This window comes from Ochotona princeps, chromosome 11 (genome assembly GCF_030435755.1).
Source record: "Ochotona princeps isolate mOchPri1 chromosome 11, mOchPri1.hap1, whole genome shotgun sequence".
In the NCBI taxonomy this organism is placed as follows: Eukaryota; Metazoa; Chordata; class Mammalia; order Lagomorpha; family Ochotonidae; genus Ochotona; species Ochotona princeps.
Window position 1 is genome coordinate 19,615,702 of NC_080842.1, and position 26,974 is coordinate 19,642,675.

The window sequence follows — 26,974 nt, forward strand, 5'->3', positions numbered from 1 at the left end:
GCTGAGCTGATCCAAAGTCAGGAGCCAGGAACTTCCTCCAGTTCTCCCACACGGTTGCAGGGTCCCAAGGCTGTGGGCTGTCCTTGACTGCTTTCCCAGGCCACAAGCAGGGAGCTGGATGGGAAGTGGGGCTGCAGGATTAGAACCAGCGCCCATATGGGATCCCAGCGTGTTCAAGGCAAGTACTTCAGCCTCTAGGTCATCATGCTGCCCCCCCCCCCACCCTTTTGTTTTACAGACTTATTTATTTCTGTTGTAAAGGCAGATACACAGAGAAGGAGTGACAGAGAGGAAGCTCTTCTGTCTGATGGTTTACTCCCCAAGTTAAAATATAACTTATTTTGCACTTCATCATGATTCAAAAATTACTAAGAACTACAGGGAAATATATTTATTAAAATTATGTGGAAAGAATGTTTTTGATAGTACAGAAAAGCAGTTTGCATAATAGTTTGACATTCTTTTGATTAAAATGTTAGTTTTTGTTGAAATGGTTTTATCAGTGTGTTGTTTTGCCTTGTCATTTTAGGTCACATATATTAAGAAATATTATCTAGGATGCAACACAAGTTATCTTGTAAGTCTACTCAGTATTTGCAGGGGATTTAGAAAACTCACTGTTCGTTTTCAGCTCAACAAACCACACTAATAGTTTACTACTGCTAACAGCTGTGGGGCCTGTCAAATCAAGATAATCAGCTGTTTCTCACAAAAACTCAAGCAACAATTTTTTGGACATTTTGACCCATAGCTATTCAAAGGACAAGTTAAGACAAATTCTTGAGTCATTTCAAACTCAGTATTAATTTCTCAAATAATGGGACCTGGCAGCACTGTCAGTATGATCCAAGTTAGGATCCAGTTAGGATCATGGCTGTTTCTTCCAGTTCCTCTACTCTTAAGTGAACCATTCTTATCAAAAGAGCATGTTTCTTTGGACTACCACAGTCATCTCTAACTCATCAGTAAATGGCTTTCTTTGCTATCACATTGCTAATTGATACACATAACTTTGTATACAGCCTCACGTCCAATCTTCATTATGCTGTGATAGTTCATGATAGATTTTCTAATTCTTCAGAGTTTTGCTTCCTTATGACTTGGGGACATAATTATGAGTATTTACTATGGTAATATCTGGATTTTTTAAAGCAGTTATAGTATCACTGCAAAAAAAATCACTGCCGTTGAGTTTGAAAAATAACCAGTCCCTGACATACCAGAGGAGCACAACTAAGTCACTTCTCGTTTTGATGTAATGGCACGAATTGATAACAACAAATGTTGTGATGTAGCAAGACACTTAACATCCCAAATGTTTTATGGGTCCGTGTGCATCACTGTGCTGTCACTGGCCAAGGAGAAATGTGAAATGAACCTGTCAAAATGACAGCCACAAGACAGTATGTAATAGATGTGCTGGCCATCCAGTAAAATTTCTATTTAGACACTGAAAGTCATTTCATATAATCTTTCCAGAATTGTGTTGATTTCCCCCTCCAATCTTTTAAAAAAAATTCTCAGCTCTTTGGCCACACTAAAAAAATTGTCAGGCAAATATCTTAGCTCTAAAACCTAGATTTTGTACTTCTAGAAAAGCCATAAAATCTATTACTTTCAGGGAAAGAAAAATTTATATAAAAAATGAAACTGACAAAATGTTTGGCTACTGGAAAAGACAATCAGGCAATCTTTACAATCTTGTTTTTCAAAAATGTAAAGATGAAGCAAACAGAAAATCCTAAACTAGAAAGAAAAACAAATCAATCATTGATTATGCAGTTGAATTGTTCATAAAGAGCACTGTTGAGATGCAATGCACTAAGCTCAAACTGATTTTTCAACAACAAAAAAATGCTCACCCAAAATTAATGAAGCTCCTGGTTCTGTTCAGTGGCTCAAATTAAAAGAACAAAACTAACAAGTCCTCAAAATACCCATTTCTAAAAAAAATCACTCATCAACCATAATGTAAGAAAACATTTCTGAAGCCTTTATTTACAAAAGCTTTAAAAACAAATAATACCCTCTGTTTTGCAAATCACGTTTTGTTTAAAAAGGACCACCCAGTTACAGTATTATAGTATCAGGGATAAAGACCGTACAGGGGAGAACAAACCACTGTGGCTAACATTTGGAGATTTGCTAATATTACTGATTGAAGTGCAGATAACACACATTATAACTTGGAGTCCATCATTTCAAGGTAGAGTTAACGATTACCAAAAAGTCTTCCTGCACATGCTCTGGTCTGGTCACATATTCTGCATGGCTAAATATTTCACAGTCTCTTTTTGTCAAAATATATAAAATAGATTGCAAAGATATACACAAAAAAATAAACAAGCATTACACTCCTCAGGTAGTTTCATTAGCTATACATTTATGTATATATATATTTGTGTTTTGTTTTGCACCAAATTTTTCCATTATTTAACTTTGTAGAAACTATGAAAGCACAATTTTTTTTTCTTTTTGATATAAAATATACCTAAAGACTTGTTTCTTTGGACTTGAAATGAAATTGATTTGTGTAACTACAAATCAAGGACATTACAAGTATGGTTATAAATAAAAACTAAGGGTAAACGGTGACGTAATAATAAACAGATCAAGGAAAATGTGCTATCATAGAGCAAACTGTGTCTTCAATGTTGAGATCCAGTTTCCTGGAAAATACTAAATGTCCAATCACAAGGGATTTTTCCTGAAGGGTGTAAAGCTGGTTTGAAAATTCTTCAGTCACAGAGCAGCCTACATAAGCCAATTAGAAACTGACACACAGCAGATGTGCTTGGAAGATTAAACACTACATACAGAAGAAATAGCAGTTATTAAGCTCCTCAGTGTTTCCTTGTCTTGTTAGTCTTGCTTAATCAATTTGCACCAAAAAAGTGGTGTACTTTGTGGTGCAAAAACAAGTACATATTGTATAAAGTTGGCAGATAGTCATATTCCCACCTAAGAGCAAGAAAAACCAAAATTTCTGATGAAACGCAGGATTTGGGGCAGAATCACTCTCTAAAGTGCAAAATTGATGGTCCACAATCTCAAATAGCTAAAACTCCTGTAGAACGGAGGGGAGATATGAAACAGGGAAATAAATTACAGTCAGTGCTAGTTAATTCAGGAAGAGGGAAAAACAAACCGTAAGTTGGTAAAGTTTATCAAAATATTCAGTATAATGTAGCTTTCCCCACACTCTGTCACACGCTTGCTAACAAGTGTATTAAATTAAGGCCAAATTTAACCTGAATGCATTTCTATTTATTGAGATCTTAGATAGGAATGGTCATATTTAGTACTCAAAGACAGGAAATAAAATGGGCTATGAAAGGGGGTAAAGTGTCTTCTATTGTTCAAGGGATTCAACCAGAGATTAAAACCTATATACAAGCATGTGTGTAGCTCAAATAAAATAAAAGGACTATTTCTTGTCATGACTGCTTGTTGGCTTCCTCTTCATATGCATTCCCTGTGCCGTTCTGTACATAGGATGAACCAGAACCAAGGCCATACAAATGACCACAATATTTGGCATCATCAATATGATCTTCAAAGAACATCTAAAAAAGAATTTTGAAGAAAAAAAGATAATTTTAACAAAAAAGTACCACTTGTAATTTATTTTCCAACAATGTCAGTATCTGACTGTTCATCAAGTTCAATGATGCACTTTTCTATGGTTTTCCTTTGAGACCACATGTTTTAGTTAAATGAATGATACTGATATCCCTCACAAACTGGGCTCAAAAGAAACCAAAGAAAGAGAATATTAATGAAAATGTCTAAGTGCATGTCTTTCCCATTAACACTCACACCACTTTTATCATAATTTGTAAGCAATAAAAACTAGGCAGATTAAATTCTGTTAATTTAGTATTTTTAAATATCTGAAGGACTGAAAACAGCCACTGATGGTGGAGATTAAAAACAACTAGGTTTATAAATTGCTTTGTATATCTGCAAGGCTGAAAGAGCTAAAAATAAACTCTAAATGTATCATGGACAATAAAATCTAAACATTTCCACTTCGTCTTTGAAGAAACCAGAAAAAAATACAACACTTCAGTGTCAGAAACCCATTATTGTTTAAACCAGGAAGGCATCTTTCAAAGGTAAAGCTGAAAAATCCTAAGAACTTTAAACAAAATATTTAATTATGAATGTAGTCAGATCACTACTGAATCAATAGTTAGCAGAACAGCTTTGCTGCTGTTAGTGACACTCTTTTACAAAAGCTTTAACTTTCCAACCTCAGTTAATTGCTTAATGTCTAAGAGGATATATTCTAAATAAGTTGGTAGCAAATCTTTTGCAAAAAGGAAAATGGTTTTATAGGTGGAAGTTTGTCCTATTTTGTTTCTGCGTAAGTTTCCTCTTATGCTTACCTAATAGGCTTGGATTTGTTAAATTGCATTCTGCCCTGTGTAATGTTTATATTTGATGAACTCATCTTTGTCTTGTCACTTAAGGAGGATCCTCTCAAAATGATTATGATTCAGTTATGTTAGTGATTTTGCCCTTTTATAATTCAAAATCCCTAAGTAAGAATCAATCTAATAAGATGTACGTATAAGTCCTACTGTATAAAATCTTGAAAGCAATCAAGACTAAACTAGTAGTATTTTTACCAGCAGCTTAAAGCTTAGAAAACTGCAGTAGGGGAACCTAATACATGCACTCCTGAAGGTGAGTAAAGCAGCAAGGGTAAGTCTACTGAAATACTTCCAGAGTGCTTTCACTGGCACCAAGTTTGACTTTAGATAAAAGTTACTAGCCTCTGGCCTGGTTTCTCAGATAAGAATACTGTCCGATCCATGGGATTTCTAATGTAGTTTAAATATTTTTATCTATGAATAACTTACTCCTTGACTGCTTTCTGAATCAAATTTTAAGATGGTTTCTTTTGAAGTATGCCAGACATGATACCTCTAAATTACATCTTCACTTAGTAGGTACTTATTTCCCAAACCTTCTGCCATAAAATTTTTAATGTTCTCAAACTAACAACAAATTGAGAAAAAGGCACTGATGTCTTCATACTTCTCTCATTTTGAAAAAGGCCATTCCTGTGAGCAATGAATCAGATCCGGCCTGATGCTGTGGTCCTATCCGTTCCAGCTCTAACTGTTCAGCAACTTCTTGCAATCCACCCTAGGAAAAAAATGCAAGCACTTGTTAAAGAGAGATGTATTGCCACCGCAAACTAAGAGACTGGCCAAATTATGAATTAAATTTAGTATGTAAATACAAGCCTTATGAAGACTGGGGGAGGTGGAGGGAGAATACAAATAAATAATGTATTACTATTTGGGGATAAGTTCATAATTTAACGGAAAATTAGATACTAACTGGGAAAAATCTAATCTAATCTAATATTTAAAATGATAGGAGAAATTTTCCTAAATATACAGGTAAGCTCATTATACACAGGGTAACATGTATCAAGCAGTCATACTTTAATAATCCACCAATCATTATAAAGCTGAATAGCTGGTAATGGTTGTTTTTCAAATTTTCTTCCCACCAATCTATAAGTAGTTTTTATCTAAGTTAACTTTTACAAAGAGGCATTGCTGATAATCAAAGCATTCATTTAATGCTTAATCATGATTTTTGCTTGCTAAAATATGTTAAAAGCATTCAATTCTTCAGAATGGTCTGCTACAAAATATTCCAGTACTACCAGGATTAAATTCTGCTTTCACTGAAAAAAGAACAAGGAAAAATGTCTAATCCTAATTAAGTGGAGGGGCAAATTCTTTGACATTACTGAATTTGAGAATATCTGCACATCATCTGATTTTAACTTGCATGATCAGAATAATGCATGTGTTGAAAGAGTTTATAATTGCACTTCTGTGTAAGTCTTTCTCACTAGTACCCAATTATATTCTGGATCATGATTTTCAATTTGGCAAATGATAAAATACATCACCCCTATCCTGAATCATGTTGCAAGCTTACTCTGCTGCAACGAGGGTATTTTATAAAGGGAATTTAAAGCAAATTATTTAAGCAATGGAAAATCATATGATGAAATATCATAACTGCATTTAATATAAAAGTTAAAATGTTTTCACACAGTATCTGATCCTAAGCATTCGTTAGTCATTAAATCTGCAATAGTCGGCTGACTGCAAATAATGGCACCTAATGTCTTACCTTGAGATTTTTGCAGCTCTTCATGAGGTACTTCACGTCATAAATGACAGGAAAAAACAACCGAAGGATCTCAAAGAAATCAAGTTCTTCTTCAGGCAAATTAGAGTTTGTCAGGATTTTTATTAAATAGCCAAAGTCATAACCGCTACATAAGGGATAAAAGAACATAGGAGAGAGAGATGAAAAAAAATGCTGGTGATAGAAATTTTAAGTCAGTTACACTATGGGACAAAAGGGATCAATTCCCATTGTGTTACACACCAATTTTACCCCGCCTCCAAGAATATTTCCATCTCTAAGGGGAAAATACCATCAAGATAGACGCTGCTAATGACTTCACTATTATTTTACCATTCGGAGATATCAATATATAGATTCAGTTAACCCAAGCCTGCAGTCCTTTAAGTACTCTTGTTACTGTTTGAACAGAAACACTGTCCACAGATGTGCTTCAACCACAAATTTAACTATGGAAATACAGAAGTTAAATGGAAATTTTTCCAAGAATATTTAAAAATGTATCAAGAGAGTGGTATTTGGAGTAAATGAATCCTTAACAAAGTAATGTCATCATCTTTAAGTGACCTAACAGGTACCTTTTCTTTCCTTGTAAGTCTGTTCCAGCTTTAGAATGGCCTTTAAATATTCTTTATTCCCATCAGAATATTGCTTCTCTGAGCACAAGGACTGTATTCTGTTTTGTTCACAGCTTAATTCCTAGACTCTTATAGTCCCTGACATAATCTTTAAAAAAGACAAAATCAGACAGCAGATGGTATTGAGGAAAAAAAGACAGCTAGCAGAATTGTAGAGATAGTGTTTAAAAAGAACAAAACAGGATGATAGGGAAGGGCATGTCTTAGAAGAATTATCTCTGAACTCATTTCAATGACTAATAACACATATAAAGTACTTTATAACGTGCTTAACAAAAAGCAGATTCTCCGGAAGTGATAATTTTTACTTCTTTTTACTATAGAAATTAGACAATTTAAAGAGCATTTCTAGAAGGAAATTATTTTGTAATAACAGTCTTTCAGATAGTATCAAGCATTTTCCTGTGTAAATAAGCTTTATGGGCAATCCAGGAATTGAAAGTGACTTTGAGTGATGTTATTTAACCTTTTGTTTTTAAAGAAAGCACTGTTAATGCTTTTATAGCTGATACCTTCACACATCTATTTTACAAACTTTTTGCATGCTTTGATTTTCTACCCTGACCTGTAGAATGACTTCCATGATGGACTGTCACATTGTAGACTCTGATGTAGTACTAAGTACTGATTTTCCAGCTGAAGGCACTGGATGAACTAATTCTCACCGTCTTTTTCCTCTGTGCTTCACTTGAACCTGTACCTCAGGAAAAAAGACTTAAGCCTCTTTAGAGGTTTTTTTTTTTTTTTTTCCTTATAAATACTTTTCTTTAAATATTCCTATCAGACTATGAGAGAAAGAGAACTGGGAGATACACTCTTTCACAAATAATATATACATCAACCAATGAGTAAATATATGCTTTTTAAAAAATGAATAGTTTCCTTGATACAAACGTTAAAACTAAGACTCAGAAATGTTAAGTAACCATAGGTAACAATGATTCCAATCATCTCTGCTGGATTTTTAAATGAGTATCTTTCCATTTTTCCACCTTGTTCTGTTTTCACTATGCAGCAAGGCTTCACACAGGTTAAACTGGATCCCATAATATTAAATTACCCTTAAGTACAAACAGATACTCAGGGCCAGAAGACAACTATTTAGCAGTCAATTCTTCTGAAAACTAACCCTGAAACTGCTGACACAGAAACAAAGGCAGTGTCAAACACCATTTTTAATGCTATCTTTTTACCTATGAAATGATAACCATTTGACCCCTTCACAAAGGACCACTCCGGAAGTCATTAGAAGTTCTGCAAAGTACTGGGTCTCAATTCCTTCCTCTTCATGTTTTTTAAATTGGATACCAGATGTTGTTAGCAGCTCTATTGAGTCCTGGGCATACATGTCCTCCCTGGCAGAACAAAGAGATGGACAACATTCAAAAGTGCCATTACTTTAAACATTTATTTTCTTGAGGACATCTACAACTACAATACCAAAAACAAGGCAGGATTGGTTGGGGGTGGCCAATTGTCAAATATTGCCAACATAAGGGTCATTATTCTAAAAAGGCGTCCACACAATAAATAATAAATGTCCAATGGGAAGAATCTAATCTTTACTTCATTTCATTTACCTTTCCTATATTCAAGAAAAACGGTGTTCTATTTACAGGCTACAACAGTGTGGTAAGCTCTTTCAGGGGCTATCAATCTCAGCAGTCATTTTAAGGTGGCCAGATGGACATGAGTCCTACAGGCCTTCTCCCTTTCAGCCACATCAGGAAAAACAGGTGGAAGCCACTGCAGGTGGCTGGGTTAAGCCACATTCTCTTTCAAAGAAAAAGGATATGCATCCTTGACTCTCACAAAGAATGGGTCTTTCATGTGATTCTAGTTTAGGCCTGAAATGGCTAAGGGCTCTGCTAGAAAAGCAGTAATTTCTTTTTCCAACCATTCTAATCCTAAAATTACCTTCCAGAATTAAGCGAGGTAATTTAAGATCCTTTAGGATTTCACTTAAGTCAATAAGAATCTTTACAATTCTCAAGTATAAACACAAAGGTTTCCAAATACCATCACAATACATTTTACCACATGTGAAATTCTGAATAATACATTAAACTCAATAAAATGGAAAGTCAAGTGAAAATATGCAGCTATAGGCCAGACTACTGTATGCCCAGCACACTCTGAATTCAGCAGCTCTGATTTATTTCATTTATCCTGTATGTCAAACAGCATTCAACAAGGAATAGAAGCAAAGAATTCTACCATCATATGGTACTACCATTACTTGTCATACAGTTTCATTTACCACTTTTCAAATCATGTTAGAGCATACTACACAGATATGGACCACTAAAACAGGATATCTCAATACAGCAACATACTTAGAATACATTAAACTTTTTATTTGCTGACAGTCAAATTTTACCTCCAAACACTAAACTGCTAGCAGTTATCAACTATTTTACCAATGATAAGTAACAATATGTAATTAAGCAAATAGGGTTTAGATCCAGGCTTCATTCAGATTCTACTATATTAAAAAACACAAGAGATTTTTATAGGCTGACATAGGAGTAATGACGATTTGAAAGGAAAATACGTCCAAGTTTCCAATAAATGTTTTACTGTACTTAATATGCAACTTACTCAAACTAAAATATGACCAGCACTAAGGCGTAATTAAGCTCCCACCTGCAGTGCCAGCATCCCATTTGGGTGCCAGTTTGAGTCCCAGTTCCTCCACTTCCAATATCCAGCTCCTTGCTAATGTGCCTGGGAAGGCAGAAGATGGTCTGAATGCTTGGGCACTTGCATGCATGTGGGATATGTACATGAAACGTCTGGCTTCACTCTGAGCCAGCCCTGGTTGTTTGACCATTTGGAGATTAAACTAGCTGATGGAGGAGCGCTGTCTCTTTCTCTTTCTGCCCCTCTTTCTCTGAAATTCTGCCTTTCAAAAAAATAAGTCTTAAAAAAAAAAAAAGCATACATATATAGTCTCTTCACAGAAAAAAATCAAAAGTGCATATTTAAATCTGTTTACAGAAAGTTTGAAAGTGAAAATAATGCTATAATATTGTTTTTTCCATCAAGAAGTATTTTCAACAGTTTTCTAGGTTCAAAAACAAATGACATTTAAATTTTAGGAATATCACTTAGGAAAACCAAACTGATTTTAAACATCTTCCTTATACTAATATTTTTGTTTCATAATGGAAACACTTCTAGGATTGAAATCTTTCAACTGATGTATTTCAAGGGCAGTAAACCAAATCCATTTAGAATTTCACCATAGTTGCAAGCAAAAGTTCAAGTTATACATTTATTTCCTACTTACGTCAAATTAAATTTAAAATTAAACTGCCAAGTTGAAGTTCCTGGCGGGTATTCTCCTTGCTCATTCATAAAGGTCAGTCCTAGCTGAATTATCTTTAGCAAGTCTACGTTACACCGCAACAGTTGGTACTGATAGTCAGCATTGCTCCTGAATTCACCAATAGGTCTTGCAACCACACCTGGAAACTCGGTGTCCTGTAAAATGGTTTTAAAACTCATTATTTACTAAAATGGTCACAACCACAATCCACAAATTCCTACAATAATTTTCTATTCAGGTTAAAGAATTTCATTGCAGATGATATTACATATGTTCAAATTCAACTACAAAGTACCTTTTAACAAGGATGTCCGTTAACTGTTAGAACCAAAAACCAAAACTAAAACTAAAACTTAATGATACTTACTCTGAATATATCAAGACAAATTACTGCATATAATATGGTTTTATATTTATATATACATATATACATACAAACACAGCAGACATAAATACAACCAAGTTTTTATACCCAAAGAAGAAAAAAAATAACAAAAATGCATGTGAAACTATGCTCATAGTAGTCTAATGCCAAAATCAAACTGCTTGAAGAACTGGTTAGAAAATGGAAAACATATTTTCCAGTTGAGCTGTAAGACAAGATCTCATCTGAACATCAAAATCATTACAAGCATTGCAAGCCTTCTAATTTCTTAGGCTCACAGAATATTCTCTAATCCACAGACAGCATGTTGTCTAGGTCTTCTAGCCACCCACTCAATGCTGTAGGAAGCTGCTGTGCCTTTTTTTTTTTTTTTTAAGATTTATTTTTATTACAAAGTCAGATATACAGAGAGAGGAGGAGAGACAGAGAGGAAGATCTTCCGTCCGATGATTCACTCCCCAAGTGAGCCGCAACGGGCCGATGCGCGCCAATCCGATGCCAGGAGCCAGGAACCTCTTCCAGGTCTCCCACGTGGGTGCAGAGTCCCAAGGCTTTGGGCCGTCCTCAACTGCTTTCCCAGGCCACAAGCAGGGAGCTGGATGGGAAGTAGAGCTGCCGGGATTAGAACCGGCGCCCATATGGGATCCCGGGGCGTTCAAGGCGAGGACTTTAGCCGCTAGGCCACGCCGCTGGGCCCTGCTGTGCCTTCTTTAAGTCTTGCTGACCTTACCATCTGAGAAAGGTGATCGCCTCAGATTTCCAAAATTTACAACTTCAACTGTAGTTATGCATAGGCATACTTTTGTTAAACAGAATGCTATCCATAAATAAATATTCATACTTCAGTGATAGATCCGTTCCTCACTAAGGAAGCCTATTTTTTTCATCTACAGTCAAGTAATTAATTTCAGTCAACAACAGACCACAGAATACCATATTGGTCCCAAAAGATTACATCACCTGGTGATGTAGATCAGTTAGTTTGTCTATATTCTCTATGATGTTTCCACACAACATTGAAAATTGCTTTAACAACACACTCAGAACACATCTGTTAAGTGACATGGGGCTATAGAAAATGACACAATGGATTATTATCAAGATTCAAATTAATGCTGGCTAAAAACAAAAACTAAATATCAAGTCACTGTGAAACCAAAGAAATTAAAGCTGCTCTAAATTCAACCCAACTAAAACTACCTTATTGGATATTTTCTGTGTTGATAGGTTTTGAGGGGACAAAGATGAAAAGACCAACACCCTACTTTACAGAGCTAATAGCCTAGAGGAGCCAAAAAAGTAGAGCAGCTTTAGCAGATTCACAAAATAGTAAAGAAAAGGATGGGCTGCTTAACAACAATGTGTTCTCGGAACTCCAGTGACGACAGCAGTAAAGCTGCAGACTGACACTATCTCACTGGGAGATCTGATATTTATGTTTGAGAAGCTATCTTAAGAGTTTCTAGAAGCTGCCTGGCCCTTATAAGATAGGTCCTAACAGTCTCCTGCTGAAAAGACAATTTCCTACAACTCCAATACCAGGCGGGGCTACTCCATAATCGCATCCTAATTAGCAAAATGAGCAAAGATCCTCTATTTTGACTAAAGGAATGATGGTTACATTTCTACAGCTTTTGACTTGCTCTAGTCCTCTCCATCCAGGTAAGACTAAAGATACCAAATTACTGAATCACCTCATCCTTCCAAACAATCACTTGGTCTTATCCCATGGCTTATAATAAAATTTCTTTCAACACACTGAATAAACCAAACTTGTCAAATTACAAATATGTCCCTTTGGTTTTTGGCTGGAGATATTCAATCAACCACAAGAGTTCAATTCAAGACTTTCAAATTCCTTTTTTATGACAATTTTGAAGATTTGAGTCAAGGACATACCATAGCAACGTAATTATACTTCCGGATAACTTGACGAATCTTCTTCATCTCTTCATCCAGGTTGCAAGCCCAAACTTCACAAATTCTTTGGCTATGATCTACAGTTGCTGCTGGCATAGTGAGGGCACAAGAGTCTAGATGCCAAGCATCAAAATGTTATACTTGATTGAAGGTTTGTTTCATAAAATACTTTATCCTTATTTATGTACCTGTCAAGATTTAAAAGAAAAAAAAAGCTGTATCAGAAATCTGAATCAGGGTAATTGACCTGACAGAAATCTTAAAACTTAGGTATTCAAAGTCCAGGTTTCATTATAAAATCAAGGTTTAAACACTGAGTTGTTTGAAATGACACAACTAACGGATAAGAAAAAAAGAAAAAACAATTTCCTGTCCTAATTTCAGTGTTTCAGAAGTGTTTGTTAATGTAAATAGTAACGATTGTTCTGGGTTCAATTTACCTTTTGCATGAAACATCATGAAATGACCCATTTCTGAGTAAACATGAAAAATCAGTTATATACGTGTCATGAGATCAGCTGCTACCACGACAGGGTGTTACCTTTCACTTCTCACTCACTCACAAAACACTCAAAATTTGACTTCCTGACAAAAATTTGCCTTATAGGCATTTCTTCAAGTCGTATTGGAAAATAGCAGAGACAATTTAAAAAAAATGTTGGGGGGGGGACATACATACAGCTGTGGAAACTGAACGTCTCTGAAGAAAGAAGGCAACAGAATTTGTGTCTAGAAATCGTTTCTTTACAATCTCTTACAAACGGACATTTTTCTTGGTTCTCAGAGACACATCTCAGGTTGTGGCCCCATCAACAGAGCTCACAGTACAGAATGACCAGATCAACATATCCACTGCCCCTCCACTGTTCACACTCATGTGAAAAAAACATATATAAGAAGAGGGTCCTGTGTTCCCCTCTTCAAAAGTCTCACAAGTTACAGCTAAAACCTCCAGTACTGTAAGCACAGCAACCAAAGTCAACCCGGGGGCAGCCCCCCCAGGCCGTGCCCGCCACCCAGGCTACTGGAACAGGGTCTTCTTTCCTCCACCCCCTCTACCGCGTGTCCAGAAGCACCACACAGGCACCCAACACCTTCCAACTGAAGTGGCATTTCCGTGCTCAACTTTCCCACAGAAACACGCGGAGACATTCACATCACAGACAACGCTCTTCACCGGCGCAGAACCAAGGTGCCGAGAAGCCGGGACTCCCCGACACCGCTCTGAGGGAAGGGTCGTGAGGAGATCCAGGCCACCGCCCTCCACTCCCAATTTCCGTCCCACATCGAAGCCCCAGGTACAAAGCCTCGGCGTCATCACTGCGCGCCTCCCTCTTGACATCCCCCTCCCCGCCCCCACGGGCCGCGGAGCGCTTCCCTCCGCCTCAGGCACCCCGGCCGGCGCCATCGCGCACCCGCTCCACATCATGGCTCCCGCCCCCTGCCCACTTCCCCGACATCACCCTCCCGCCCCCTCAGGCCTGCGACGGACGCCAAGATCTACTTGCGTCGCTGAGCTCGCGCTCCACCTCCTCCTCCTCGCCATAGAGACAGCACCCGGCGGCAGTGGCGGCGGCGGTAGCGGTGGCGGCGGCAGCGGGTGCCCCATAGACACCTCTCGCCCGGCCAGGGGGAAAGGGGAGCCGGAGCTGCGCCGCACCGCGATGCGCCGTCGCTTCTCGCACGTCCTCCCGGGGGCGCTACCTGATGACGCCACACGCTGGTGGAGGAGGTGGCGGCGGCGCGCGGGCCGGGGCGGGGTGCGCTGCTGACGGAGGCTGGAGTGGCGGAAAGCTGCGCGCTCCGACGGCCTGACGGACTGGCTGGCCTGGGTGCCGGGGCTGCCGGAGTGGGACTGCCCGTCAGGGGCGGCACTTTGCCCCCCTCTGCAGCTGCCCGCAGTGAAAAACACACCGCGGGGACTGCGAGCCGGGCTTTGCTTGGAGGAGACGCGGCCTGTCAGCACACTCGGTCCCCCGGGCGTCCTCCTGGGTCGCTGCTGAGAAGGACGGGGCTGAGCAGCTAGGAGAAGCAGGCCGGAGCCTTGTCGGGCTCCCCGGGCCCAGGGATCCGAGGAGGATGAGCTGGCTCTTTCCCCTGAGCAAGAGCGCCTCCTCGTCCGCTGCCGGCTCTCCCGGGGGCCTCACCAGCCTCCAGCAGCAGAAGCAGCGCTTGATCGAGTCCCTGCGGAACTCGCACTCCAGGTGACTGAATGGCGGGCGGCTGCCTCAGGGACCCGGGGAGAAAGGAGGGCGACAGGGCTGGGGAGTGCCAGCCCTCTCGGGGCTCCGCAGGTCGGCTGCCCGCCCTCTGGCTTCGGGTCAGGTCGGCTGCCCTCCTCCGGGTCTCGCACTCGCTGTCCCCTTCCTGCTCCGTGCTGACCATCCTCCTCGTCCCCTCCCCACTGCCCTGCTGGTCTAATTCTCTTCTGCCCATCCGCCACTGACACACGGCTGCTGACTCTAATCTCTCGTAAGGTAGAGCCGGTATGTCTTGCTCCTCCGGGTTTCCTCGCTTAACCCTTCCCTTAGCGCACCTGATGGCCGCGTGGATTGATAACTTGGATAAAGAGAATTTGCAAAGAGTGATCTACGAGTGTTACAAGGAGAGGAAAAAGGAGCATTAAAAAAAAACGGGGGGTAGGCAGCAGGGGTTTTGGGCAGTGGATTCTTGTCAGATTGAGATAGTTCTCTTAGTCTAAGATTTACCCTGTTCCCACAACTTCCTGTCGTGTCTTTCACATGGCTTTATGATGTTCGTGTCCCCATTCTCAGGAATTCGCTCCTAGTCACCTAGATTGTTCTGTTTTCTTCCTATGAGGTTTTCATTTTGTCATGATCAGGAGAAATAATGTGCCATTCAAGTTATTTCAGCTGTTTTTCTTGTAAACTGATTTGCTACAGCCTCTCCTAAATTGGAAATGCCTGTGGTCTCTCATGGTTTTCAAAAAAGTATAACTCCTTTGTATTCTGTTTTGCAACAATTCGTCTTAAGAGTTTCACAGCGTGTGTTTTATGTACAGAGACAGCTAGGTAAGAGTCTTAACCCTTGTAAAAACAATCTCCCCACGATACACTCAAAATGCGTATTCTAAAGTCAGGTTGACTATTTCCACTGAACAGACCACTAGAAGCCATTTGTTTCGCTTTAATCATGTTCTCTAAGCAAGTAGGTTATAATCTAGAGTAGTTTTAGGTGTATTATTAAAAGAAAAATTCACTTTAAAGTCATTTTGCTAAAACGCAGCCTGTTACTGTTTGAACTTCAGGTGTGTGTGTGAGAGAGTGTTGTGCTTTTTAGGACTTTCAAAATGAAAAATTCCTTAGGGAAGGAGGAATTCTGGTTTCTACAGCTCATTTTGGGGAAGAAAGGGAGGCAAGAGACCAGCAGGAGAGAGATTTTGTTCCTGACCTTCCAGGCCCCTTGAGTTTAAAGTCCTCTGCATGCCAAGGAGTGACAGAGAGGGTGAGTTTCCATCCACTGTTTCATTTCCCAAATGGTCGCAACAGCCGGGGGCTTCCAGCTCTGTCCCAAGCCCCTGTGCTGCTTTCTCAGGCTCGTTACCTGGACGCTGGATTGGAAGGAAGGTAATTGTGACTCTGAACCAGCAGCTCTCTGGTATTGGACCTGGTGTGGCATGTGGCAGGTTGATACACTTGATACCAGCAGAACTGGTCCTGACGTGACTCATTTTTTAACAAACAACAGAAGTTTGTCGCCTTGGAAGTTGTTAACCTGAAAAGATTTTTTATACTGTGCTAGTCCTATCACAGAAACACTTTTGGTAAGTGTTATCTTTGAAATTATTTACCTTTAAGCTTTTAATATATTTTAATAAGTATTCTCGGGGCTGGCAAACTTGTATTCTTTAAGATTGGAGTTGAATTTTTGAAATGCTGCAAAGCCCTTTAGTGGTAAGGTTGGCAAGGAAAGGAAATGGTAAAGAAAAAAGTTCGATTCTTACTTAAAATGAGATGTTTTCTAAAGCAGGAATTACTTACCTGAGTGTTAACAGGAGACAGCCTGAGTAGAAGTCCTTTTCCCTTGTAAAGATTTCAGAAGTGAGAAAGACATTGGTGATAGGCAAGCTAGCCAAGTGTAATGAAGCAATGCACCTGACAGACCTGGTGAGCTTCCCAGCCAGGAACCACCTTCTGTATTTACACTGGAAGCTGTATGGATTTGGGGTGAATCTCTCTCACCACTCCTCTTTTCGACCTCCACTGGGATACTGCTGAGTGAAAGGCTTTCAGACTGTAAAAACTGTGAAATTCTTCCTGAGCCTTTATTATATGGTGTTAACTTACCAAATGATCCCCCTGGGCCAGGAAGACTTTCCTGCAGGGTCTCCAGAAACTGGGATCGCCCCAAAGCTTTGGAAAGGTTGCTGGATATGGTCAGAACTTTTGAGGTATAAATGGAAGGATGCTTTTAGGGAACGCTTTTATATTCCTTTTATCTTTTAGCCACAGGAATATCCCATTCTCTGTAGGCCCCTCTCACACACACCAAGTAATGCCTGACATCCTACCTACCTATCATCAGCTTTAGAAATGGTTTCAAAATTTAAAAATTTGTTATTTTTTGAATCAGAAATTATGTCTGTGTAATTGCCACTTATTCTTAAGTCTAGCCTTTTAATTAAGGAAATGTTTCTTTTTTTTCAACCCAGCACAAATGCTGTATTTGTGCAATATCCAATTAGGTTACTAGCCAAATTAGTTTGATCAACCAAATCAACACAATTTATACTTAAAAGATTTTTGTTTATATGGAAAATTGAGTGTTTCAAATTTTTATGAGTAATGCAATTTGTGATAAATGATCACTCAGTATCTTGTTTCATTTGCCCATCTCACCCCAGCTGTCAGTTCAGGGAGCTTTTGTGCAGCTGTTTTTTTTTTTTTTTTTTTTTTTTTTTTCATTCTGCTTTATGGAGCAATCTTTTTCTACTTCTTTATCTCAACTCCTTTGCAGCTCTTTCCTTTTTTATTTCCTTATAACTGAATATTTCATTTTAGTAGAGTGAATGGAAGTTTCTTTTTAGTTATTTTGATAAATTTTGCCTCTTTATATTCCTTGGATTTCTCAAAGGTCAGTTGAATTTTGCACGTATGTCCTCTCTTAAGTTTTCTGGTCACCGGTACACAGAGCAAATGAAAAACTGACAGATAATAAAAAGCAGTATTCAGGCAGAAGTAGACTTGTGGAAACTGGTCTCAAATAATACATCCGATCTTCTGAGTAACAGTTATGATGGAATTCAATTTGCCACTCCAATTCCTGACTTTATATACTTAAGTAGTTAACTTTTTTATGTTTTTTACTTCTTGAAAAAGCACACTTTATGGGATAAGTTTGGTATCTCACCCAAATCTATTTCTCTTAACTTTTTGGAAGAACACATATTTGTTTGATATTTTGCTTCTACTGCATGTTTAATCAGTGCTGAACCTTTTGCACTATATGAGTTGAAATCGATGTTCGTATCAGTGATGATTTTCTCCTCTCCACTGGCCACCCTCCTGCTCTTATTGTGGAAGCAGTGGTCTTGGCCTAATCCTGGTCAGTGAGAGTTAGAAGGAATTCTTCTAGGGATTTGAACATACTGTCTTCTCAATGAGTAGAATATATCATAGAGAAACAAGTGGGTGTCCAGAAGAAGGAATTGCTTCTCTTAGGTTTTGAGTATTGTTCTGTTATGTGAACTTCTAGAACTGCTTGCTTTTGCATTGAAGATAAAGCATACTAATGAATGTGATAGGTTAAAAAGATGGAATGTATGTGAAAACGTTTTTTGTTATTAGCCAACTCTGAACCTGTCTCTGGACTAATTAAGATAAATAAGTACTCATTGTGTTGGTCTGCTTTTTATTACTGTACTGGAGTATCCAAGGTAGCCTAACTCTAAAGAGGTTATTTTGCCTTACAGTTCTGGAGGTACAAGGTTTGGGATCCTTGTTGGGCATTTACTTTTTTGCTGGCAAACTCACAGATGGTCCAGAGCATCACAGGCAGGAGGCAGGCAGTTTCTGGCTCTGGGCCTCTGTCTGCAACCACCAGGATACCGACAGGGCATGTGCTCTAATGGCCTAATCCAGCCTAATCAGTTCCCAAAGCCTCCAAGTGTAACACTAGGCTGTGACTTGAATGTCATTTGGTTCCTGAACTCCTGCAGGAGTTTAAAAGCTTTATGGTGATGATACTAGGTAAGCAGAAAGTTACCCCAGTTGTGCTATTTCCAAGTGGGACCTTTGGGAAATGATCATGTTGGAGTGGCTGTTTGGCGCCCCAGTGATAATATCCTAGTGTCTTCCTAAGGACACAGACGGGCAGCACATACAGGCAGACCTGCACACTCCCATCTCTTCCTGAGGACACCCTGTGGCCATGGGACAGAGAATGCTGTACCAGAGGCTGAAACAGTAGGGCCTTTCTAGCTGTGAATCTCCAGACCTCTGAGCCAAAATGAACCCTTTTCTTTGATAAAGGTAGCTTGACTTGGGTATTATATTATAGTGACGAAAAGCTAACCAACATAAACCATAATTAGATTAATTCCATTCTCTTGGGATCTAAACTCCTGAGTACAGGGGAACACACATTCAAACCAGAGCATTGTTAAAGCCCCTTTCATCCTGATATGCAGTTACTTATACATCGAGATATATGAAGTCATGCACTTACTGATACTTACATAGATTCTTGAGAAATGAATCGGTTTAAGTCTTCTCTTCATTGCATCTACAATCAGAAATATTAGAAATTGATGGGCTTCTGGGTTGATTGCACACCTTAGCTGTGGGTGGCAAGGACCCAAGCACTTTGTGTTTTCTCAGGCACATTAACAGTGAGCTGGATTAGATGTGGAGCAGCTGGGACTCAAACCAGGGCCTATATAGGATGCTGGTGCTTCAGTATGCAATTTTATCCACTATGCCACAGTGCCAGCACCAAGGAATTGCTGGGGTCTGTGCAGTGCATGTGGGGGACATAAAGGTGTGAAGAGTATTGTTCCATTGCAGGCAGGGACACAAGGATTTTCCCACTGCATGGCAGGGCCTAGTGGATGTCTCTACAACCACCTGAATGCAGCTCCACCTTCCTTTGCATGGACACCAGGCCACCCCATGGAAGAATTCTGTAATCTATTCAGGCATTGCTGTCCCCATAGACCTTACGCTAATCAAGGGGTCTGTGTTTAGGGTTTCATTGTTTCCCTAGTCTTTATGTTCTCCTTTTCTTTGTTTTGTGTTTCTTCCCTTAACTGGTTCAAGATTGAGTTGTAGAATAAGAATTGTAATAGGAATGTGTTACTGATTGATATGCATCCTCTACTGAGAACTTCTGTTGAGAAACTTCTGTTGAGGGCTTTTAGGTGAAACAAAAGTCAGAATTATTCTTGGATACACCCACTTGACCTTGACTTCAGAAGTCTGTGCCAGTACTTGTGAGGGCTTCTGTATAAATAAAGGGGACTGCTTTCTTGCATTGTCCATTATGATCCTGAAATTATAGTGGTCCATTTCTTTTCTCTGCACCTACTCCATGCACCCTTCTGAGTTCTGAACTCGGCTGGAGCTGGCCTCCAGCAAGGAATAGTTAAGAAAAGTCTTTATTTTTGGTCGTTGGTCACTTACTTAGGATGTGCTCAATTAGATATCTGTTCAACATGAGCTACTATTTTTACACTATTTTTCTGAATCACATTCCAATGGAGCTTTATTGGATAATGACCAAAATGTCTCTTATTGTCCTTGGATAAATGACATTTATCAAAATATCATTAGATAAATGCCAAAAAGGGGGCATATCTTGCATGGATTCGTTTAATTCAAACTCTTTGATATTCTCATTTTTGTTTTTGAGATTGTCTGTTGACTTATTTGTGGATCTGTTCTCTGTTTATCATACACTGTGCGTGACGAAGAAGGAAAAACAATGACCTATTCCTCTATGAGAGGAGCTGTCGTGTGGAAACGAAGGATTCCTGGAAGGCAATAGCTTACTAAGGATTGATGACTTCTTAGGCACTTCTATCTTGGAAGCTATGTCCTGTGTTGCTCTGAGTGCAAACTGCTGTATACTGGTTGGAACAAACAAGTGAAAGAACAGTTATTTAGCCTGCATGTTACCTGTTCCACATGTGTTACTCCATTCATCCCGAGAATTGCCAACTCTACTGCTGTTGCCCCTTGTTGCTCTCATCACACTTTGTTTTGCACTGATTTGATGGAAGGGCTTCGAGAGCCTTTAAACTTGCACCTGACTTTATATAGGCCTGAGGCTTGGGGTTTGGTTAGCTGTTCAGCATCAGTCTAATTCTAGAATTTTATCTTTAAACACTTCCTCTTGTCTGCTTGTGGGAATATTTGCTCATCAGCACTGTTAAGGATTTGCATTTCAAGAAACATTTAGATATTACATGAAGAGTTAAAAGGAAAGAAAGGATATATGTTCTCCATCTACTTTTTTAAGCCTCTGATTCCCTTTCTTTTCAAGTTTTAGCTTTAAACAGTTGGATTCTCAACACTGGGTAATTCATGATGAATCGATTTTTAAGTCACGTTCTCATGTTGTGGTGCTTCAATGCAAAACCACCCAATATTCGTCTTCATAGTTACATTTTGTTGTAAGATGGTGGCTGTAAAATAGCTGTTCAGTTTAATGGAATCTTAGGAAATCCAAGTTTACAGAAAACAAACTAGTGATCAGTTATGGTTTATTTTACAAAAAGGATCTTATAACCATACCTAATTCTTGTCTTGTGTTTTAAAGTCTATTTGTTTATAGTTTATTGATTATTAAAGAAATGAGGATACTAAGTAATCATATTTTGATTAACCAAGTTAAATATTATTTCAGCGTTTTTTTTTTTTAACCTCAAACAAATCAAAACCAGTTGAAGTAAAACAATAGTATCTTTTTTCTCTCAGAAAATCTGGAAAATTATTAATGGAAGGCCAATGAAATTTTGTCTTGTAGTGCGACTATAATATTACTTTATGTGTGTATGAATGTATACATCAATTTATATCCAGAGCAGCACCATCGTTATAAAAACATGATTAGAAGGAGATTTCTCATAATTAAAATTGAAAACAGTCTAAATATATAAGAAAATAGCTCAAATGATAGTAGGACCATATGTAGGAACATTATACTGCCATGAAAAATGACTGCATATTAATGTTTACAGATTTAGAAGCATTATCACAATAAATTATTGAATGGGGAAAGAGTAAGTTACATTATAGTATTTTCCTCTTCAATAAGGTTATGATTTTTTAAGATCTGGTTGTACACCAAGATGTTAACAGTGGGTTATCAAATGAAACAAGATCCTGAATGATTAATGAATATGTAGTGAACAAATTTCACTTACATCATAATACAGATTTAGGAACCTACTCATACTTCCCTCTTGCCCACATTCCCTACCCATCCTCCTCTTTCTTCCTTTGTTTTTTGTTTGTTTGTTTTCTAGTTTTTACAACAGCATATTTTCGTTTCCTAGTCACACGTTTAACACTCCAATAGGTAAAAATGTCAACACAAGGCAAGTAAAAATAAGAACAAAAAAATTTATTCTTTGTGTTTGCACAATAATCAAATCCCAGATTTTTTTTTGCACTTTAGCGTGTGTAGATTCTGTTTTAGTAGTTTGTGTACTAGCACAGATTACAGAAAACACATATTGCCCTTTTTAGGACTGGCTTATTTAACTAAACATGATGATTTCCAGTTGTATCCATTTAGCTGCAAAAGATGAGATTTTACTCCTTTTTTTATTCCTGGCTAGTATTCTATCATATGTATGTCATACTTTCTTTATCCAGCCATTTGTTGATGGGCTTCTGGGTTGATTCCACACCTTAGCTGTTGTGAAAAGAGCTGCCCTAACAAAGGTACAGGTAACTTTCTCATATACTGATTTCATTTCCTTTGGATAACTTCCCAGAAGAGGAATAGCTGAGTCAAATGGTGTATCTACATTCAAATATCTTAGAAAACTCCCGACTGTCTCACATAATGGTCGCATTAGTACACACATTCCCGTCAGCAGTGTAATGTGATAGCTTTTTACCCATATTTCTGTCAGCATTTACTGTCTCGGTTTTCAGATGATACCCATTCCAACTGGGCGAAGCGAAGCCTCAATATGGTTTTTATTTACACTTCCCTGATGACATTTTTTTGGTATGTCTGTTGGCCTTTTGAATTCATGATTTGAGAATTGCCTGTTCAAAATTTTACGAATTTCTTAACTAGACTGCTTGTTTGATGTTGAGTTTCTTGAGCTCTTAATAGATCCTGTTATTACTTCTGTAACAGTTGCATGGTTTGCAAGGATATTCTTCTTTTCTGTTGGTTGCCTCTTCATTTTCTTAACACCTTCATTTTTGGTGCAAAAGCTCCTTAGCTAGATGTAATCTTGTTTGTTTTATTTTTTTGTTTTGATTCTGTGCCTGTGTTTTAGGAAGTCTTTGCCTATGCCTATGTTTGTCATAGTGTCACCAATATTTTCCTGTGGCAAATCGATGGTATCATGTCTTAGGTCCAAATCTTTGATCCATTTAGAGTTGAGTTTTGTAAATTATAGAGGTCTTAATTCATACTTTTACACACGCAGATCAAATTTTCCCAGCACCAATTGTTGAAGAAACTATACTTTCTTCCTGGATTAATTTCACTTGGCTTATGAAAAACTAGTTGGCTGTGTGATCACTCCTGGGATTTCCATACTGTTCCATTGATGTTCAGGTCTGTTTTGTGCCAGTTCTAGGCTGTTTTGTTTACAGCTGCTCTGTAGTACATCTTCAAGTCTGAAAATGTCATGCCTCCAGCTTCCTTTTTTGTTTAAGATTGCTTTAGATCCTCAGTCTCCTCTATTTCCATAGGAATTGTATTATCGTTTGTCTAGATCTGAGAACAATGTGAAAGATTTATTTGTTTATTTATTTATTATTGGAAAAGCAGATGTGCAAAGAGGAAATGCAGAGAGAGCTCTTCCATCCATTGGTTCACTCCCTTAATGGCTGCAAAGGTCAGAGAGCTGAGCTGATCTGAAGCCAGAACCCAGGAGCTTCACATGGAGAAGTCCCAAAGCTTTGGGCCATCCTCTACTGCTTTTTTTCCAGGTCATGGGCAGGAAGCTAGATGGGAAGTGGAGCAGCTAAGACACAACCCTGCGCCCATACAGGATCCCAGTGCATGAAAGGCCAGGATTCAGTCACTGAGCCATTGCTCAGCTCCTGTCATAGGTATTTTAATTGGGATTGCATTGAATCTATAAACCACCTTCAGTAATAAGTACATTCTGATGATATTAATTTTACCATTTCATGAATATAAAATGATTTTGTGTTTCGTTGTCTTATTTAATGTGTTGCAGTTTTCATTGTAGATATTCTTCACATCCTTGGTTAAATTTATTCGAACATATATATTTTTTTCTTTCCAGCTATTGTGAATGGGACTGAACTTTAAAGTACTATTTCATCCTTGGAATTGTTTGTGTATACAAAGGATATTGATTTTGTATGTTGATTTTTTTATCCTTTGCCAAAGGATGTAAAAGTTTGGCAAAATCTCTTATGAGTTCCACTTCTTAGCAGGTTGTTTTGGCTCCCCTGTGTACAGAGGATCATGTCATTTTTAAACAATGATAGCTTACCTCACCAAGGCTTCAATCTGAGCCCAAAGTCACTGTGGTTGGTTAAGATTCTGTGTCCGGCAATGTTGCCCATAGCACTGGGATTTGTGCCGCACCTTCCACTGACTTCAAAATGGTGCTGACTCCTTCCTGCCCTGGGCACCCAGGTTGGTGTATGTGGGAAAGAGAAGTGATGCCCCCTCATTAATGTCTGGTGACAAGCAGTCTAAACCCAAAGTTAGTGCTGTCTGCCAGATCCTATGTCAGAAAATATTGCCACCAACCCTGGCTGCGGTAGCTTGTCAATACCTGATTCAGTAGCCTGCAGAATTCCTCTAGCAGTGAGAGCAGCTCCAGTGCTATTCCTGCTGTCCACTACATAACTGCTACATTCACACATCTCCATGTTGTCTCTCCACTGTCCATCGTGTTCCTCCTGCAGGACTTTCTTGAACTTTGCCCTGAAAATGTGTTTCCATTTCTTTCCCAGCTGTCCATTTTATTTCCTACACAGCCATATTGGAATTCCCCTTTTCTCTCATTTTTTAATGATAATCAATGCAACATTACTTTAAAAAGTTATTTATATACTAAAATATTCAAAAATATTCAAATGAGAGCCCAGGGATTTCTGCTAATTGATTAACACAGTGAAAAATACAGTACTACATTACCATAATTGTTTGGGAAGTATAAATGATTATAATTTGCTGTTTTTTCTTTGTGGGAAAAGGCTCATTAGGTTGAGTACCTGAAGATCACAAAGGAAAATGCAGACAGGATTTGAATCTAAAAATATGACCTAAGAGGCCATGCTCTTAATCATTAAAGTTCTGTTCTTGACTTTGAAATAGTGAATGCTTTTGTGATCTATGTTTCCTCGAGCAATAATATTATAGGGTTCTACATATAAGAACAAAAAACTTAAGGTGTTATGTTGATTTTATGGTGTAAGTGTAACTGAGGTAGCTGTCAGTCTAATCTTAATCCTCACTGGAAAGCTTTTATCAAAATTGTATAAGCCTGATGTTGAGTATCTGCTTGAGTCTCTGCTGTTTGTTCCCTGTGCGATGGCCCCATGTAACAGAACATTGGAGGAGAAAATCTTACCTTCTCTATTTGCTCCATATGTTGATCCATGTGCTTTTGACCTTTTAAGCTCTTTGTGATTTGCATTATTCTAGAACCTAAGTTTTAACAAAAGGATAAGCAAAGTAATAGTCTAAAAATAAAGAAAATAAAAGGTTTTTATAAAGCCATTAGTTGAAGCAACCCAAAAAATACAAAGTAGTGATCTACTTTGTACATAACATAATGCGTATATTACACCTTTCTAGGTTCACAACATTCATACTACTGTTCCCCTTTGGAAATATGAAGTAGGTTAAAATTCTAAGTGAGCCCCCCAAAGACTTATTTTGTAGATTATAGTTTTTTTTTAAAGACTTATTTATTATTTTTATTGGAAAGGTAGATATACAGAGAGGAGGAGAGACATAAAGATCTTCCATCTGCTGATTCACTCCCCAAGTGGCCGCAACGGCTGGAGCTGAGCCTCTCCGACGCCAAGATCCAGGAGTTTCTTCCAGGTCTCCCATGGGGATGCAGGGTCCCAAGGCTTTGGGCTATCCTTGACTGCTTTCCCAGGTCACAAGCAGGAAGCTGGGTGGGAAGCAGGGCTGCCGGGATTAGAACTGGTGCCCATATGGGATCTTGGCGCAAGGTGAGGACTTTAGCCACTAGACTAAGGCACTGGGCCCAGATTATAGTTTTAATAATATATGTTTACAGTTAATGGAACAATGTTAAACATTTTGGTAAAGGATGTTAAAGTATAAGGCACTTATATTCAGAAATTATATTCAGCCACCAACACCCTGAAAATGATGGCTTAAACTAGATGAAAGTATTTTTATTACACATAGAAGAAATACCTCGGGGCCAGTGCAGTGACATAGCAGGTGAAAGCTGCTACCTCAATGCCAGCATTCCAAATGGGCACTGGTTCTAGTCCTGGCTGCTCCACTTCCAATCAAGCTCCCTGCTAATCTGCCTGAGAAAGCAGCAGAGAATAATCCAAGTGAATGGACCTCTGCACCCATGTAGAAGACCTGAAAGAAGCTCCAGCTTTCCAATGGGCACAGCTCAAGCATATATATGTGGTTGGAAAGCGAACCAATAAATGGAAGATATTCTCTCTTTCTCCCTATCTCCCCTCATTTCTTTCACTTTGCCTTTCAAATAAATAAATGAATCTTTAAAAACAACAACAAAAAAGAAATTCAGATTTTGATAATTTCCAAGACATGAAGGGCCAAGCTACTTCTTTGTGCTTAGCTGTCCTTAATGCGTAATTGATTCTTGGGGTCATGCACAACTCAGAATAAATATTAGAAGTCCAGCTATCAGATCTAACAAAGAATTAGGAGGAGGGTAGGAAGGGCAAACTGAGCTTCTTTAAGCTGTGTGTTGTTTTGTTCTACTTTAAGATGCTTTGCTGAAATTATTTCTCACAGCTTTCCTATGTACTGTATTGACTGGAACTGAAGTCTGTAGCAACAGCTAGCTATAAGAAAGGATAGGACATTGCTGCATTGGAATAAAATCCAAGTTGCTCTTACTTAGGAAGAAGGGGAATACTTGGTTTTGGAAAGTAGCTAGAAACCTTTGTCTTGGGGCTGTGAAAGACACTCCCCTCGACCTCCATTATCAGTCAGTTATGATCCAGGCTTCTCCATCTGTAGAGCTGTATAGTGGTATGGTTAGACTGAGAACCCATTTGCCTTGCTGACCACTGCTAACCTGAGGGCTCACATTCTAGGAATGATACATTGAATACAGTGAAACAAGAGCTCTTC

General features: G+C 38.7%; 2 protein-coding genes across 5 annotated transcripts in view; one reads left to right on the forward strand and one right to left on the reverse strand.

Moving 5' to 3' along the window:
* Positions 1-1,970: 1,970 nt before the first annotated feature.
* Positions 1,971-13,009, reverse strand: CNOT7 (CCR4-NOT transcription complex subunit 7). 2 transcript variants are annotated; one of them, XM_058669875.1, is made up of 7 exons: positions 12,440-13,009; positions 10,117-10,310; positions 9,471-9,551; positions 8,018-8,179; positions 6,169-6,313; positions 5,047-5,157; positions 1,971-3,566 (listed from the first exon to the last, which is right to left on the reverse strand). In XM_058669875.1, the coding sequence occupies exons 1-7, from the start codon at positions 12,554-12,556 to the stop codon at positions 3,438-3,440; spliced, it is 939 nt and encodes a 312-aa protein (XP_058525858.1). In that variant the 5' UTR covers positions 12,557-13,009; the 3' UTR covers positions 1,971-3,437. The 2 variants fall into 2 exon arrangements, with proteins under 2 accessions (XP_058525858.1, XP_004597889.1); XM_004597832.3 differs by lacking the exon at positions 9,471-9,551 and having other exon boundaries at positions 12,440-13,006.
* A 1,372-nt stretch (positions 13,010-14,381) lies between these two features.
* Positions 14,382-26,974, forward strand: part of VPS37A (VPS37A subunit of ESCRT-I) — a 45,515-nt gene continuing 32,922 nt past the window's right edge. Inside the window, exon 1 of one of the 3 annotated variants that reach the window (XM_058669876.1) lies at positions 14,382-14,664. In XM_058669876.1, the coding sequence (XP_058525859.1) occupies positions 14,540-14,664 (125 nt within the window). In that variant the 5' untranslated portion in view covers positions 14,382-14,539. The remainder of the gene's footprint in view (positions 14,665-26,974) is intronic. The other 2 variants (XM_058669878.1, XM_058669877.1) reach the window with 2 other exon arrangements.